Genomic DNA, 18,054 nt, shown 5'->3' on the forward strand with positions numbered 1-18,054 from the left:
GGGTTCCGCCTCCGAGGCTGCTGCCGCCGCCCGCGCCCTGGACGCACCCGCGGCCCCCACCGCCCTCCTCCGCGGGAGGCGAGGGCGCCGAGGCCCGGCCGCGGCCACCGCACCTGGGCCCACCGCTCCCGGCCCCAGCCCGGCCCCGCGCGCGGCGGGGCTCGCTCCCGGGGACGGCGGCGCCTCGCGCCCGCGCTCGGCCCGGGGAACGCGCGGGGCGAGCGGGAGAGGGCGCCGCGCTGCGCGGCCGGCGGCTCGGCTGCCCTGCGGAACAGCAGCAGCGGCGGCATGGGCGCAGGCACTGGCACCGGGCGCGGGCGCCCAGCTCCCCGCCCAGCTCCCCGCCCAGCCCGGCCCGCTCCCGGCGCGCGGCCGCCGCAGCCGTCCCCTCGCCCGGTGCAACTTGCCTCGGACCCTCTGTGAGCAGAGGCTGCGGCGGCGCGCGCCGGGGCCGGGCGGGAGCGGGGCGAGGCGTGCGGGCGCCCGGCGCGATGCCTCGGGCCGGCGGCCCCCGAGCGCCGCGCCCCGCCGCACTGCCCCGCAGCCTGTCCCGCCTGCGCGAGTGCCCGGGCCGCTCCCGCATCGTGCTGGCGCTCGGGGCCACGCAGATGGCGCTCGGATGCCTCATCGTGGCCGTCAGCTTCGCCGCGCTGGCGCTCACCACCTCGGCCCGCGTCCGCCACTCCTGCCCCTTCTGGGCCGGCTTCTCGGTGAGTGTCCGGGGACGGGCGGGGACGGGGCTGCGCGCGCGGCCCACAGCGCCAAGTTGGGGGCGCGAACGCCCGGGGCCGAGCTGCTGCAGCGCGGGGTACGGTTCAAAACTCCGGGCTCAGTAACTCCGGGACCCTACTTACCGCTTTCGCAGCATCGCTCTCCCTTCCCTATTGCGTTGATCCCCGGAGTTACTTTTCTTGGAGGAAACAAGCCCGACGCCCGCCGAGCCCGCAGCGGCCCGGGGGACAGTCGCCTGGTGAGAGGATGGGGCAGCAGGCGCGCGTCGGACCCCGAGGTCCGCGCCTGGGCCGGGGCTGGACCCTAGGGGACTCTGCGCGCTGGGGACCGGGGACCCGCCCCGGCCGGGCTCGGTGCGGACCTGGCCGGCAAGCGGCCATGACCGAGGCGGGGAGGTGGGATCCGAACCCTGCGTGAGGCTCGGCGCACATCCTGCCCTGCGGGTGGCTGGAGCTGGCTGGCGGGGCGCGGGGCGCGCGCGTCCCGTCGGGTTGCGGTCAGTCGGGAGGTCGGAGACCGGCCCGCCCTCTGCGGCCGCTCGCAGACTTGGCGTCCGGGACTTAGTGTTTCCCGCGTCCGCGGGGCGCAGTGCTCTGTGGGCGGCGGCACGGGGGAGGCTTCCCGCAGCCGGAGTACAGGGGGCGTTATTTTCCGAGCCCCGGACCTCGAGGGTGACTGATTTTCAGGCTTGTTGACCCCCAGAGTAGAGAAGCCAATGACTAACGAACCTCCACAGGAGGAAGCCACCAGAAAATCTCTATTGTAAGGAAGTGATTGTCCCCAAGAGTTAAAAATTTTGGTGTTTTATGTAGCCTTTTGATGAAAGTTGCTTTTCCCCCGTATTAATTAAGAGTGGACATATGGGAACGGGAAAAATATATGAAGCAGATATTTATAAAGAGAGGCACTTGCTCTGAGAACTCTTGATATCTGTAACTACATTTGGTTTATGGTGCTGAAGTACATCTTACAGGCTTAAACTGTAAACTCAGTATGTGTCCCGTCCAGCGGGACCTAGTTATTTGTGGGGACGAGGGGGATCCGACCTGAAAGAAAATGGGGGCGAGAGAAGAGCGAAGGCAAGACAGTATTCTGATCAAGCCCTCAAATTTTATTGTAAGACGGGGGTAGATATACACCAGTGTTCAGGGGCAAAGTGGGCCATAGGATACTTGTAAGCAGGGGATTGGCTGCATAGCAGGGATGGCGCAGCGAGTTACATTCTGATTGGTATATGATAATGGGGAAGGAGGGGGAGAAGAGTATCTCTTGGCGCGCGCGGGCTTTCTTGTTGGCGCGCGCGGGCTCGCAGCTAATCTCCAGGAAGTGAAGCAGGAACCTCATGAACTGTGGCCATCTTGTTGTCTTTGTGTGGCTCCCAACATCTCCTCCCTTTCTATTTATTTCAGAAAGGTGGGCCTTAATCGAGTGAGGGAATAGAGGCCTGGCTCCTCCAGCAGGGTAACATTTCGCAAATGCTCTCGGTATCTTTTAGGGAGGAGAGGCAGAGCTGAAAGCCAAATTGATCTTAATATATCAAGGCTTTATGTACATATGGATACCAACCTCTATGCAAGCCAGGCGTATTCTCAGGGAGGACCAGAGAGGTTCTAGGAAGAACCCTCCCTTGCGGTACTTTGTCTCGCACTCATCTCGATGCCCATACCCTCATAGTTAGGGGTATGTCTGGTTCTGGCTGACCAGCATATGGGCCACATTAAGTACGGTGCCAGAATCGATGGTACCATGGTTGAGGCGCCTGTAAAGTTGAGAACCGGAGACCGGGAGCATTGGTTGGTTCGGTGTAAGACTCTTCATCACAGGCTGTAAGTCTGTGATAATGAACAGCAACCGCTGGCTTGACGAGCTGGTCAACCTGCTCTCGAATAAAAACTGTCAGTTTTCTTAAGGCCCAAGGGCCAAGAGACACTAAAAGGAAGAATCCTGCCAAGGGTCCAAGGATGGTGGGGATCAGAGTAGTTAACCAAGGGGTGGCAGAGGTCTAGTTTTTATACCAGGCCTCATCCTTTTCTCTTTGTTTTTGCCTGGCTTCTAGGTTTTTCTTAACTTTATCAATGCTATCTTGCACTAACCCTGTTTTGTCTTTATAGAAGCAACATTCTTCTTTAAGAGCAGCGCAGAGGCCTCCTTCTTTCAGGAAAAGGAGGTCTAACCCTCGGCGATTTTGGAGCACTACCTCAGAGAGAGAGACAACAGATTCTTTCAGGCTGTCTAAACCTTCTTGCAGATTTTGTATGTCTTTATCAATAGCCTGACTAAGAGCATAATATTGTTGTTTAGAAGTAATTATGGAGGCAATGCCTGTTCCAGCCCCAGCTGCTCTTAATCTTAATATCACAGATAAGGTAATGGCGGTTACTGGCTCACGCTTAGTGCGAGTAGAGCCCGAGTAATATGGAAGGAGGTCTTCGGTGGGATGTATGGAAATCTTGGGCATGAGCATGACTAAAACACAATATTCATTGTTAGATATTAGCAAGCGCGGGTTAACAGAGGGCGTTATGCCAAAGGAGCAAGCAAAATAAGTACCGTTGGGCGCGACAAGGAATTCATAGGACAGCGGGGGTGAGAAGGAGCTGTTACAAATGGGTATTAGCTGAGGGGGTAGACGCAAGACGGGGCTATGTATACAGAGGCCTATTCCCGAAAGCTGCGTCAATGTGAGACCCGGAGAGGTCTCTGAAAAACGGGAGGGGTCTGACCAGCGAGTCTTGCTGGAGTCATTGGTAAGTATGAGGTCTGCTGAGGTGTTTACTAAAACTGCTATCCCTTCGTAAAACGGGGGAACGGGGGAGAAACATAACCAGCACTCGCTATATCCAGTGGAGTTAAGGGATTCTGCAGTCACATTAGCCAGGCCTTTAAGGATTTCGCCTGTAGAGGGTAAAACTGGGGGGAGCAAGGCCTGGAAAACAGTACTAGTAGACAGGGGAGAAGGGTTAGAAGGTCTTGGGTCTCTTGCCTTAGGGGCAATAGGGCCAAGGACAACGTGCTTGTTGGCGTTTGGAATGGATCGAATTAATTTGATTTTAAAAGTGAGCCCAGGGTCCTTTCCTGAAACATAAAGCCTTAGCCCCCATTCATGTCCCCTGAGCCATCTATCAATAGGGGCCCTTTTTCCCTTGTCAGTAAAGGCAATGGAGAGCGGTGTACATCGCCCCCTTGTGGATTGGGTGCTTTGACATTCTGGGGTAACAGTTGAGTTAGGCTTGGGATTCCAAGCCCTACTTACAGTTATATAATCCCAGGTGGAGCTAGGCTTCCAACTAGCATCTCCTGTAGTCTCACACCCCCAGGAGTCACAGAAATAGGAGTCTCTATATCCACATTTATAGTTAAGGGCTCGATCTCTATGAGCTCCCGGGCAAACATAAAATTCTGTTTCTCTGAGGTAGGTTCTCCTAGGGGTGTTGTTACACCCAGGAGAGGTGGTAGATTGTCCCTCAGGGTAGGTCTCAGGGGAGGTGGAAAAAGGAAAGTAAATGTCTGGGGTCCCCCAGGCTGCAGAAGCTCCAGCGGCCAAGTCACAGAGGTCAGGGGCAAGAACAGGCCATGGGGGGGAACTTGCTAAGGTAGAAGAACTGAAAACGACGTCTCCTGCTTCACTGGTGACTGTCCAGGTGAAATTGAAAATCTGATGGGTCCAAACGGGGCGAAAGGTCATGACGAGGGTCAATAGTGTAGAAATCTTCATTTTTGCCTCCTGAAAATAAACAGAAAGGGAAGGCTTCTCAGGGGTTAATATGCCCTGGACTGGAATTATTATTGTTTTTGCCTCTATTTGTGTCTAGGAGTTTAATGAGCCTATCTGGGAGCCATCGGGCATTTTGTGCCTTAGCATCATATATACAAGCATGTCCTTTCCCCCATATGAGCACAGGGTCAGGCCCGTGCCATGTGTTGGTCATCGGATCTCTCCACATAGCCTGTGCATAATTATCTGCCGTGGAGGGATGCCAAAGGCGATCAGCAGCGGTTTTACCCGCGGAGTCATAAGTAAGGAAATTAAGAACAAACAGTGCATGATTTAGGAGTGTCTTTGCATTACCTGTTTTCGGATAGAGTACTTCTCCCCCCGACTGAAGTTTGAATAACATGTTTTTAAGGGTTAAGTGGGCTCTTTCAACAATGCCTTGGCCTTGGGGATTATAGGGAATTCCTGTTATGTGCTTAATACCTAACTGCGCACAGAACTGTTTAAAGCTAGAGCTGGCGTATCCAGGCCCATTGTCAGTTTTTAAGATTTTAGGTTGTGGTAGATATGCCAGGCATGAGAGAACATGGGTAATAACATTTTTAGTTGCCTCTCCCGTTTGCAAGGATGCACATAGGAAACCACTACATGTGTCAATAGACACATGGATATATTTTAATTTACCAAAGGGAGGGTAATGAGTGACATCCATTTGCCATATCTCTCCTGGAACTAACCCCCGGGGGTTGATTCCGTTATGAGGCTCTGGGAGGAGAGTTAGACATCCTTGACATTGCCGAACTATTTGGCGGGCCTGTTCTCGGGTGATTGAAAATTTGAGTCTAAGAGTATGAGCATTGAGATGATGTAGTTCATGAGCCCGTTGGGCTGCAGCCAAGGGTGAGTCTGACGTGACAGAGGCTACTAATTGAGTCGCCAGATCAACTCTGTCATTGCCTTTGGCAAGCGGCCCTGGAAGGCCAGTGTGAGCGCGTATGTGCCCGATGAAAAAAGGGGCATCGCGGTTTAGAATTAATTTTTGCAATTTTGCGAATAGGGGGGAAGCATTTGTAGAGGGACGTATGTAAGGCACTGTCTCTAATAGGGGAACAGAGGTTGCTACATAGGCACTGTCAGTGTAAAGGTTAAAGGGGGCATCTATTAAAAGCTCAAAAACTTTGATTATTGCAGTTAGTTCAACAAGTTGTGCAGAAGAGAGGTCTGTCTGTATTCGGGTAACTTGCCTATTAATACTGAAAGCGGCTATACCGGAGGAGGACCCATCAGAGAACACCATTACGGCCCCAGCAATTGGCGTGGTTTTAGTCCTCTTGGGAAAGACAACCGGGGTCTTTTGAAGGAACTGGACTAATCTGTCTGCAGGGTAATGATTGTCTATTGTCCCCTGGAAGGAGGTGCAGCTAATTGCCCAATCATCATCATGTTGAATAAGCCATTGTAATTGAGATGTATTGTATGGGAGGGTTATAACTTCAGGGTCTCTCCCAAACAACTTGAGAGCTGCCTCTCGGCCTAAACGTAAAAGGGCAGCAACTAATTGAGGATAGGTAGCTAAGACTCTAGGGGGGGAGGCTGGCAAATGAACCCAAAATAGTGGATGGTTTTGCCAAAGGACTCCTGTAGGGGAGAAGGGGGTAGGGAAAATGAGCAGCCACAAACTTAGATGTGGAGAGAAGTAGCTAATGGTCTGTTCAGAAATAGCCTGCTCTACAATGGTTAATGCCCTTTGTGCTTCTGATGAAAGCGAGCGGGGGGAGGAAGGATCAGGGTCTCCACGTAGGACATCAAACAAGGGCTTTAACTCTCCGGTGGTCAGCTTTAGATAAGGCCTGAGCCAGTTGATGTCTCCTAGCAGACGCTGAAAATCATTAAGAGTGTTTAAGGAGCTTCTCTTTAACTGAATTTTTTGAGTGAGGATTTTATTAGAAAATAATTCAAAGCCTAAAAAAAGTTGGGGGGGGTGGACCTGGACTTTTTCTGGGGAAATTTGTAGTCCTCGATCTCGGAGGGCAGTGACTAGCTGTTGACTGGCCGCATAGAGCTGTTGCTGGTCAGGACCGGCAAGAAGAATATCATCTATATAATGGATAATATACAAAGTGGGGAAGAGCAACCTAAAGGGGTCTATAGTCTGGGCTACAAACTTTTGGCAAAGAGTGGGGCTGTTGGCCATTCCTTGTGGGAGAACTCTCCACTGAAACCGGGGAGAAGGCCTTACACAATTGGTAATGGGTATACTAAAGGCAAAACGTTTGCAATCATCAGGATGCAAAGGTATGGAGAAAAAGCAATCTTTTAGATCAATTACTAATTTGACATACCCTTTAGGGATGGCTATTGGAGAGGGAATTCCCGGTTGTAATGCGCCCATAGAGACCATAGTCTTATTAACCGCCCTGAGGTCTTGTAGGAGCCTCCACTTGCCTGATTTCTTTTGGATTACAAAGATTGGGGTGTTCCAAGGGGATGTAGAAGGTTCAATATGTCCAGCAGCCAGCTGTTCCTGCACTAACTCTATGGCTGCATTTAATTTTGTAGTGGTAAGGGGCCATTGATCGATCCAGACAGGAACATCACTTTTCCAAGTAATCTTGTCTGCCTGGAGTGCAGGAGGAGCAACGGCCCTTACGAAAAATGTTTTTCAAACCCTAAACCTGAGCGGTCTATCTTAGGCGTGGCCAGTATCGGGTTGGGATCTCCCTGTTTTAGTTTGCCCAACCCCTGACCAGGGAGGTAACCCTGTGAAAGCATCTGCTGTGTTACAACTTCATTAGGGCTACACATGATGACCTTCATTTGAGAAAGGATATCTCTTCCCCAAAGATTTACCGGCAACCCAGGAACTACGAAGGGTTGAATGAATCCGGTATTTCCTTCTTCATCTTCCCAGTTTAATAACTGTGAGCTCTGTAAGGTGTTTCTTGACTGCCCAATTCCTTGTAGATGGGTCAAGGAAGCGTGTAAGGGCCAGCTGGAGGGCCATGAAGCCTGAGATATGACCGTAGAGTCGGCCCCCGAATCTAAAATTCCTTCAAATACTTTTCCTTGGATTTTAAGTTTAAGAGTGGGGCGTTCTTTAGTAATAGCTTGGATCCAATATAAGTCTGAAGAACCTGGGGTAGAGGAGCCTCGCTGCTTATGAATAGCAGGGTGAGATGTACTTAAAGGGAGGGGGAGCGCCTGCGCAAGGCGCTGACCTTTCATAATGCTGACAGGGCACTGGGGGGCACTAGCAAGAATTTTTATTTCTCCAGTATAGTCATTGTCAACTAAGGAAGGGTGGACAATAAGGCCGTTTATTGTGGTGGAAGCTCGCCCTAAAATTAGAAAATAAGTATCTTTGGGAGGTGGGCCATAAATTCCTGTGGAAATAATTGTAATTCCCTCTTCAGGCGTTAATATTGTTGAGGAGGAGGCACAGAGGTCAAGTCCTGCACTCCCGGGTGTGGCCCGATAGAGGGCGGGAGTGCTACAGCTAGGCTGTTCCCCGAGGCCGGCTGAAATGGAATTGGCTGGGGGGCCCGGGGCTGGCCCCTCAGCTCGTTTCCCTGAAAAGGGGGGGTGAAAGGATTTGTGGTACTGTAAAAAGGATTTGTTGGATTGTTACGGCACTCTTTGGCCCAGTGCCGCCCCTTATGGCAGCGAGGGCAAATACCGGGGACTGACCCAACTCTAGGAGGGGGAGCTGTGGTAGGGCATTGGCGAGCGAAATGGCCTGGCTGTCCACATTTAAAGCAGTTACGCATAGGCGGTGCGCCCTTGGGGAAGGAAGGAGGATAAGAAGCCGGGGGAGTTTGAACAGCGGCACCTACAGCTAAAAGGGCTTGGACTTTGGATGTAAAAGGATCGACATCTCTACACATTCTCAGCATTTCATCAAGAGTTTTGTCTCGAGTCTTACCGCGGAGGACGGCTCGACATGCCGAATTGGCGTTTTCATAGGCTAGCTGTTTTACAATCTTATCATTGGCAGCCGCGGAACCAAGGGTCCTTTCGGCGGCCTCTAACAGTCTGCTAACAAATTCGCTATAGTCTTCTTGCGAGCTTTGAGTGATCTTAGTTAGAGGAGTGTTAGCAGTCCCGGAAGCAGGGAGTGATATCCAAGCGCCCAAAGCGGCATCTTTCACTTGAGATAAAAGACCAAGGGGAAGGCGCTGCTGCCTGGTTTCAGAGATATATCTGCCCTGTCCCGTAAGCTTATCAAAAGTCCAGGACGCTGTTGGGGAATGAGGGTCTTTTACATTGGCAGCAGCGATGGTCTGACAGCGGTCAGCAAAATCTGCCTTCCACGTTAAAAACTGACCACGGGTAAGCACAGCCTGGACTATACGCAGCCATTCACCTGGGAGTAAATGTCCTCCTCGAGACAGCGAATCAAGAACAGAAAGGGTAAAAGGGGCATTGGGGCCATAAGCTTTAACGGCCGCGTTCAGCTCTTTTAAGCTTTTGAAATGGATTTTGTGAAATTCTCTAGGGCCATCGGCAGGCTCGGCCGGCTCTGGCTCAGCCTGCTCTTCTCCCTCACTTTCTATTTCCTGAGCAGCAGGGGCGTCTTCGCCATCGCTTTCAAGATCGCCCTCTTCCGGGCTATGTGTTGTGGAGGTGGGGCCAGAGCGGGCGGAGGCTCGGGTAAGAACAGGAAAGAGCAGTTTTTTAGGTTGTTTATTAGGTTTTGTGGCTGTAAGCGGTTTCTTAGAGAGGCCCCTTTGCGAATATAACGCGGGACGAACTGGTTGGGAGACAACTAATTTTTGGAGATGGCAAGTTATTCTTTGTTCTACTATCTGTGCTATTAGGTCTTCAGTGCTGGTAGGGGGGCTAACAGGACCGGGAGCCGGAGGGGGTAGCGGAGGGGCCGACGGGGGCAAAAAGGCCGGGGCGCAAACATTGGGAGGCTGAATAGAGGGAGTGTAAGAGGCTCTTTTCAAAACTGGGGGTGTGTAAGAAGGGGGGTTAAGCGACGGGGCGGCAAGAGGCCAATCTGGGTTGTGATACTTGGCCGCTTCGTCTTCTAGTTCAGCCGCGTCTCTCGGATCTAAAGGCTCGCCATTTTGGCTCTTAGTCACGACTGGAAAAACCTTTTGTGTATCGACAAAGTCCGAATCTCGAGGGAGAGGCGGATAAATGCAACATTTGGGAGGGGTATCATGGAGGGCACCGAGCAAAGATGGTGTCGGGCTAGGGGAGGGGGATTTAGCTGATTTTGGGGCAGGGGGATCACTCGAAAGAGACGATTTTGAGGCCGCCCGAGATAGGGGGCGGAGGCAATATTCTGCCACTGACAAGAGTTGACGTTTATCAGGGTCAGTATTTTCAACAATATCTCTGATAAGACCCCAATAGGAAAATACTGAAACAGGAACAGAGTCAGGGCCGTTTTTGATAAGATAATCATTTAAATCTCTACCTACTTTCTGCCATTTTTTAGGATGAATTTCGGGGCCATTAATGATAAACCACGGACAGACTTCATCAACAAAAATAAAAAACTTTACCAAGTCTTTCTTTTTAACTCGAACTCCTCTCTCCCTAAGTGAACTTTTTAGGTCTCTTATGAAGACCGCTTCTTTACTTAATCTAGTTCCCATTTTCTTGTAAGGCGGCCGGTACTCACCAGGGACGACGACCTCCGTGAGCGGCGAAAGGCGTCTCCTATTGTTTCATCAAGAAGGGGTCTGGCCAGACGATATCTTACTCGGGGGTCCGCCTGCGAAGGATCCGCGCCTCGAGCCCCACGTTGGGCGCCACTTGTCCCGTCCAGCGGGACCTAGTTATTTGTGGGGACGAGGGGGATCCGACCTGAAAGAAAATGGGGGCGAGAGAAGAGCGAAGGCAAGACAGTATTCTGATCAAGCCCTCAAATTTTATTGTAAGACGGGGGTAGATATACACCAGTGTTCAGGGGCAAAGTGGGCCATAGGATACTTGTAAGCAGGGGATTGGCTGCATAGCAGGGATGGCGCAGCGAGTTACATTCTGATTGGTATATGATAATGGGGAAGGAGGGGGAGAAGAGTATCTCTTGGCGCGCGCGGGCTTTCTTGTTGGCGCGCGCGGGCTCGCAGCTAATCTCCAGGAAGTGAAGCAGGAACCTCATGAACTGTGGCCATCTTGTTGTCTTTGTGTGGCTCCCAACAAGTATGTTTTAATTGCGTCTCCAGAAATCGAAAGTAAGCCTTTGTAGTGAATGTTTGCTACTTGTTCTTGAGTTTTGCAACTTAAAAATTCTGTCCAGCTTTGCTTTTTGAATGTTCTTTTGTAATGGTCTTTGTTCTCAGAGTCCTTGGTATGGCTTTTAAAATGAGGGGGGAGTAGCACTGACTCTGTGAGCGCCTGATCAATACAGGTGTGGCCCTTCATCGTAATGGGGGTATTAGTTTTCAAAGCTTGTTTCAGACCAGGGATGAGTCTCAGCTGATTAGGACCAACTGTATGTATGGCCACAGCTGGGAGTGTTCAAATCAGAGGGAACAGGTTGCAACCCAGGAGGCTGCAGCCATGATTCAAATGGACCACTATATATAGAATTCACACATCTGTTGCTCAGTTTTTAGCATTACTTAATATGCATTGTTTTCATGTCATCTCTTGTGGGCACTGAGGTTTCTGTCTGTTGGAACCAGCCTACGGGTGGCAGACGGGTGAGTTAGCTTCACTTCCTGGCTCCTCCCTCAGCCTCCCCTTCTCCCAGTTAGCCTTTAGCTATGACGTGAGTACTCCCAAGGGGCATGGAAAAAGAGATAGCCACCTTTTAATAATAAACCTAAGAGGAAAAATATTAATTGGACACAATAGAAAAGCTGTGTCTGTGAAAAATGTACATTCACTCCATTTTAGTCTAAAAAGTTAAATAAATATGTAAAACAGTAAGTCAGTTTGAATTTCTAATGTTAATCCTTTCAGTAACCATACCCTATTTTTAACTTCCCACAATTCAGACTAATTCTGCAAATGCTGGCCATGTCAGATGTTCCTCTAGGATCTGGGAACAATAGACTTTGTTTACATTTTTGATACTTTCAGGTAACTTCCTGCCCTCCATCTACCCTTCCATCCACTTTCTCTTGGGCTTGTTTTCTTTCTTCAAGCTTAATTCAATCTGCCACAAACACCTTTAAAATTCTTTCAGTGCAGTATAAACTATTTTTCACATATTGTCTCCGCCCTTTGTGGAAATGGTTCCAGTTATATTGGCAAAGGTTTGCCTGTTAGCATGGCCCTGAGTGATAACACTGGCCCCTTGCCATATAAATGCCTGTCCTCTGAGACCTGGAAACCACTTTGCAAAGATATTTTTCATTGAAGAATGGGGACTAGGGAGTCTGGCTTCCTACCCAAATCTGCTCTGAGGGGTTTAGGGCCTATACTCTGGTTCCTCTGCATCTTCTGATGTGTGGGCTCTGTAGCAATCTCTAGGTTTCTAGGCCTTCTCTGTGGTTTGTACATGGTGAAGAGCCATTGTAAAAACAACTCTTCTCTATTTAAGAAAAAAATAATACCTAAGAGAAATAGCTCAAATTTGTTGAGCACGTACTGTGGGCCAGACATTAAGTTGAGTGTCCTACGTGGTGTGATAGCATATTTCAACTGTGGCCCCTGGTTCTCATGCTCTTGTGTTTGGACTGGGCCTCTGGCTTGCCTTAGCCAGTAGAATGCAGTGGAGCTGAGGTGGTCTCAGTGCTGGGCCTAAGCTTTGATTAAAAAGCCTTAACAGCTTCTGCTGAGTACCCTGAGGCGAAAAGGGATTAAGTAATTTGCTGTATTGGTGGGGATCCTCCAGAGAAACAGAACCAATAGGATATATATGAATACATATATATAAATACAAATAAATTATATATATGGAGATTTATTAGAAGAATTGGCTCACATGCAATGCGAATCCCACAATCTGCCAGCTGCAAGTTGGAGAACGAGGAAAAGCAGTGGTTTAATTCAGTCCTGAGTCTAAAGGGCCAAGATTCAGGGGTCAATGGTGTAAGATCCCGTGTGAATCCAAGGGCCGAAGAACTAGCAGTGCCGATGTCCAAGGGCAGGAGAAGATGGTGTCTCAGCTCAGTCAGAGTGAATTTGCCCTCCTTTGCCCTTGTGGTCTATTCAGGCCCCCAGTGGGTTGGATGACGCCTGCCCACACTGGTGAGGGCTGCCAGCTTTATTCAGCTGACTGATTCAAATGCTGGTCTGTTACTGAGACAGCCTCCCTGACACACCCAAAGACAATGTTTTATCAGCTGTCTGGGCACCACTTAGTGGACAAGTGGACCAACAAAATTAACCATCACACCTACCCAGGGTCACTCAGCTAAGATTTGGCCAAGGTCAGGTTTGAACTTAGTTGCTCTGACTTAAGAGGCCACACCTCTAGTCATTAGACCTAACTGCCCCCTAGGCAGAGGCAGAGAGGGTGGAATAAAGCCAGGTGGTAATGAGTCAAAGAAAAAAGTTCAACAAGGAAGTCACACGCTCGGTTTCTCAGGAACAGTAAGACATGCATGGAAAGGTGAAGATGTAAGAGAAAATTGGGGAGGCATTACACTAGGGAAGCTGAGGAAGTTTAAGATTCAGGGGAGACCTTGGCAAAGTTGGAGGAGTCTGAGGGAGCAGCAGGCCTGGCAGGAGGGAGCAGCTACTGTTTCAATCATTTGAGGAACCACCTCTGAATGGTGTTACTGCCCTCCGTCCTTGCCGTTCAGCTTGGAGTTAGGAGGTGGACTAGATCCCTCGTGAATGAATGAATGACTGGTCGATTGAAGACTAACAGAGCTAGGTCTTGAATAGTTATCCTCTAATAGAGTAGCTTCATTATTTTCCTTTGAACATTTTTTAATGCCCAGGGCATGAGTGACAGACAAGCACGTTGTGAATTATCCCCATTACCAGTTACATAATGTTGATAAAGACGTAGTCGTTAGGAGCTGCTTATGTTACTCTGTGCAGATGGGTGTGTGTGTATGTGTGTGTATACTTATTTTTTTCCTTTAAAAGCAACACCATTGGGTTTTTTCATACACCAAAAGCAGTATATACATGTTGGAATAACTGAAAACGATGAAGTATACAAGAAAATGACAACAGTACCTTCGTCCTATTTTATACTGGAAATCTGTATTACCAGTGTTGGTTCATATGATCCTTCCATGCTTTCCTTTACAATCACAAAAATATTAGAATTTATGGATATATGTGGAGTATGTTTCCTTTCTTTTAAAAACATTTACAAAAAAGATTTCACCACACACCTTCTTCTGTGACTTCTTGTTTTAATTAGCGTATAATAAATATTCGCAGCCGTAACCCATTGTTATTATCCCCATTATTTTTAATGACTGAATAAGAGTCCATAGTATGAATTATTATAATTTATTCAGTTATTCTTCTGTTGGGAATATTCTGGCTGTATCGGCTCGATGTCTCTACAAACAATGCTGTTTATCTAACCTTAGAAGCCAGTGCTTGTTTTCTGAGCACAGATTCCCCCAAGTGGAATTGCTAGTCAAAAGGGTATTCAAATCTGCATTTTCATTAAGTATTGTCAGATTAATTTCCACAAAAGATTGTAGTCATTCCTGCCCATAGAAGCATTACATAAGTGTGCTCTTTGCCACCCTCTTACCTGCACAGGATGTTAGCAGACTGCGTTTTTATTCATCTGATGGAAGAAAAAAGATATTTCACTGGTTTCATTTGATCTGAATTTTCATGGTTACTTTATTACATGTTGCAAATACTTTCTTGCAGGTTTTCATTTGGTTTAATTTTTGGTGTCTTTTGCTGTATAGAAGATGTAAACACTTGTTATATAGTCAAGTCTGTTTTCTCTTTATAGTTTCTGGGTTTTTCTAGTTGAGAGGGTTGTCATTACAGAGGTCACACAAATATTCTTCTAAATTTCCTTCTAATGTTTTTATTTTTTTACATTCAAATTTTAATTCATCCAGAATTTATTGTGCATATGGCATGAAAAAAAAAGGCCCAACTTTATTTGCTTTTAGATAAACTTCCTGTGTTGGTTCTGTTCTTGGGCTCTAATCTGTTTTATTCTCTTTATTGTCTATCTTACTGTCAATATCATGTTATTTTGATTATAGTACCTTCAGAGTGAGTTTTACTATCTGTTCAGGCACATCCCTTCACACTGGTTTGTTTTTTGAAAGTGTCTTGGCTTTTCATCCATACGAACCTTCTAGTTTTTCTTGATGATAGGATGCCTTTATTTCACCTTTTTCCTGAGGGCATATTCGCTAAATACAGAATTCTGGGTTGGCAGTTCTTTCCTTTCAGCCTTGAGAAATATTGTTTCACTTCCTTCTATGCTCCGTGTTTTCTGAGAAATTATGGTGCTTAAGTTGTTGCTCCCATATAATTGACCTTTTCTCCTGTCATTTCCATTCTGCTAGTAAACTTATCCAGTGAGTATTTTTTACTTTGCTTATTATATTTTTTAGCTTGAAACATTTCCATTTGTTTTTTCACATCTCCGTTTTTTTCCCCTTAGTTTTTTGTAGTTTTTAAAATTCATTTCCAAGATGCTCATTCATACTTACTGGAGCATTTTTATTATTGCTGCTTTAAAGTCTTTGATAATTTCAAAATCTATCATGGATTGTATTTTCCATGGAAGTTTTCCCATGGACATTTTACTGATTCTTCACATGCTGAGTAATTTTCTATTGTATTCTGGACATTTTGAATATTATGTTATGAGTCTCGGCGTACTGTTTAAATCTGTGGAGAAAGTTGGTATTCTTGTTTTAGCAGGTCATCCATCCTCCTGAGTTTAGACCACATGTTCTGCCCAGCATCTGTGGGTTGTGATTCTAATGTCAGTCATGTTTTCAAGGTCTGCAGGGCCATTCAGATCTGTCTGGCCAGATGCCACCCACTGGCCAATCTGGCTCTTGGGTGGTGATCTCCCCTGAAGTAATGCTCTCAGAGTTCGTGTATTCAGTTTAGGGTCCTATCCCCACATGTGCACTTTGGGGATGAGCTGGAGAGTTCATAAACTTTAGGAATCTCTTTCCCTAGCTCCTTTCTCTTTGTGATCTGGGTGTGTTTTGTGGCCCTGGGGATTCCCTTATGTAGTCCTCCATGAATGCTAGGCTTTGCCGTGTATTTCTTGTGCTTATGCTAGTGTCGGGGCCACGGAGTGTAGGAGGACAGAGAGGGGGGATCAGCAACAAGGCGTGCTTTGCCCTGTTCTATGCGTTGCCAGCCCCTTTGGTGCTGCTGTGGTATTGCTTTGGGGTTGGGGCGGGAGGGAATGAAGAGGAGAGAAAGGAATTCGGAGGAAGGTAACAACAGGGATTTCCTCAGTCTCTTTTGGCATAGGGAAGCCTATTTTCAAATCCTAGATCAAAACTAGAGGGCTTCTCCTGGGCTTTTTCTGGCTCTCTGCATGAATGCTCAATTTTGAGTTTTGGCTGGGGGATACTAAAGAAGGAAAACTGATAAACTTCTGCCAGTTTGGTGGTACTCAAATGATATTGTTCTTCCCCAGCCTGCCTGCTATTTTACTTTTCAGAGTTTACAAGCTGTCTGTTCTGTGCATTCTATCAGGTCCTGTAGTTGTGACCAGTGAGTCAGGGGGTGGTGTGTGCTTTCTCTGCCTGGAACTGGAGCCTTGAGGTTTGTAATATACTTACAGTGCGAGCCAAACATCCTATATTAGATAATTGTCTTTTAAATATAAAGACCACAGAGTTTTGAATATGTAAAAAGGAATATTTTCCCCACAAACCCTGTCATCTGAGTTTACTAGAGAATGAGCTTCAAAAAACTGTAAAGTGATTGGTGAAGCGTTTCATAAATTTTAGGGATGAACACTGACTGTATTTAACCATAAAACTAAAACTCAAGGATGGGGATGAGTGGGGCAAATTAATATGTAAGTGTTACGTATTCTGGTTATATAGAAATATACAGGTAAAAAAAATACATGGGAGGGGATGAGGGGAAAGTCAGATAATCTCCTTAATTGTCACATTGGTATTAGGAGCAAAAAAGTGTCTCTTGAAGCTGACAAAGCAAGTAGAAAGCTGTTTATTTAAAACTATAAAGATTAACACCAGATTAATACTAATGACTCACGTTGATGGTTTGGGAAAAGCAAGGGAGGGAGGAAGAAGCATTTTTTTTTTTTTTAGCTAATTGCTTTGTGGCTCATAGTAATAAAATAATATCTAAAAGAAGAGGCTATCCAGGGCACTAATACACAAGTAGTAACTAGGATGGAAATCCTTCCTGCGTGCCTAGAGAAATGCGGAGAGACGGAACGAGCGGGGGGCTGCAGCCCACATCCAGAAAGGCTTTGTGTACGTGTGTAGGCGTTTTCAGTAGAAAGTTAAACATCTGGCAAAGCTGATGCCAAACATATAGCTGTATTCATATGTGTAAATGGGGTTAATTTACCTAGTTAAATTTTTTTCATGTTGGCTAACAAGGCGAGGTCCAGAGATAGGCCTAAAATGAAGAGATTTAGAAAGACTGGAAAAGATACACCAGGTAAATTCAAATAAAGAGAAGATGGGGCTCACTTGATATTAAACAAGGTAGAATTCGTGCATTTCTGCTTATTTACGATACAGAATAATGCTGTAGCTTTGTATTTTGCTTCTCCTGATTACCATTTTAAACATGATTGCTAAATATTTGAACAGATAAAACATGCTAAGGTTTTGTCATACAGCTGCTATACCCATCTTGTTACATGTAGTCTGAGATTTTGCCGTGTTCTTTGTGTTGTCATTGGAATTTCCTCTTCTCCCTTACTGCTTCTATAGAGAGAATTTAGTTCTATTTCTCCTATTTAGAAATTTTCATGTTCCATTTTTAAGTAAATTTGTTGGACTTTCTATATCTCCATATCTGTAAGTAATTTTGTTTCTTCAGATTCCATATTTTTTATACTGCTTATTCCTATTCCTTTTCCTTATTGTATTAATTAAATCCTTAATGTTGAATGATAGTGTGACAGGAAACATTTGTCTTCTTGATTTTAGTGGGAACAGCTGTAATTTCATTGCTTCAATCTGATACTTGCCTTTGTTTCTCAGTAGATAAGTAATTTTGATTGCTTAAATTTTGCAATACTTTCAGACTTGTGCAAGAGTTGCAAGAGGAGTCTAGGGAACCCCATGCCCTTAAACCTGATTCACCAATTATTAACTTTTGCCTCATTAGTGTTCTCATTTTCCAGACCCCCACAAATGCCAGATCAATCGACTGATTGATCCGTTCATCCATCTGTATATATTTTTCTACGTGTTTTTTCTGAATCGCTTACATGTATTGCAGACCTCATGCCCCTTTGCTCCAAAATTCTCCAGTGTATATTTTCTAAATATAGGGACATTGTGTAAACATGGGGCAATAATGGAAATTAGGAAATTAACATAGATAACACCACTATTATCTATAGTCCGTGTTAAATTTTGCCAATTGTCACCAAAATAATATTTTCCCCACCTGCTCTCCAGCCCAAGATTCAAATTAAGAGTTTAGACGTCACACCTAGGTAGTTTCCTTCTGTTTAGAATTCTTACATTCTTAGAGGAATGACTGCTAAATTTTTCAGAATTTTTTTTTTA

The 18,054-nt window shown here is 46.9% G+C and overlaps 1 protein-coding gene across 2 annotated transcripts in view; it reads left to right on the forward strand.

The window, feature by feature from the left end:
• The first annotated feature begins 380 nt into the window (after positions 1–380).
• The window catches only part of ENTREP2 (endosomal transmembrane epsin interactor 2), a 459,718-nt gene continuing 442,044 nt past the window's right edge, over positions 381–18,054 (forward strand). The window contains exon 1 of one of the 2 annotated variants that reach the window (XM_036878703.2): positions 381–710. In XM_036878703.2, the coding sequence (XP_036734598.1) occupies positions 492–710 (219 nt within the window). In that variant the 5' untranslated portion in view covers positions 381–491. The remainder of the gene's footprint in view (positions 711–18,054) is intronic. The other variant, XM_036878702.2, reaches the window with a different exon arrangement.

Source organism: Manis pentadactyla, chromosome 18, assembly GCF_030020395.1.
Source record: "Manis pentadactyla isolate mManPen7 chromosome 18, mManPen7.hap1, whole genome shotgun sequence".
NCBI lineage: Eukaryota > Metazoa > Chordata > Mammalia > Pholidota > Manidae > Manis > Manis pentadactyla.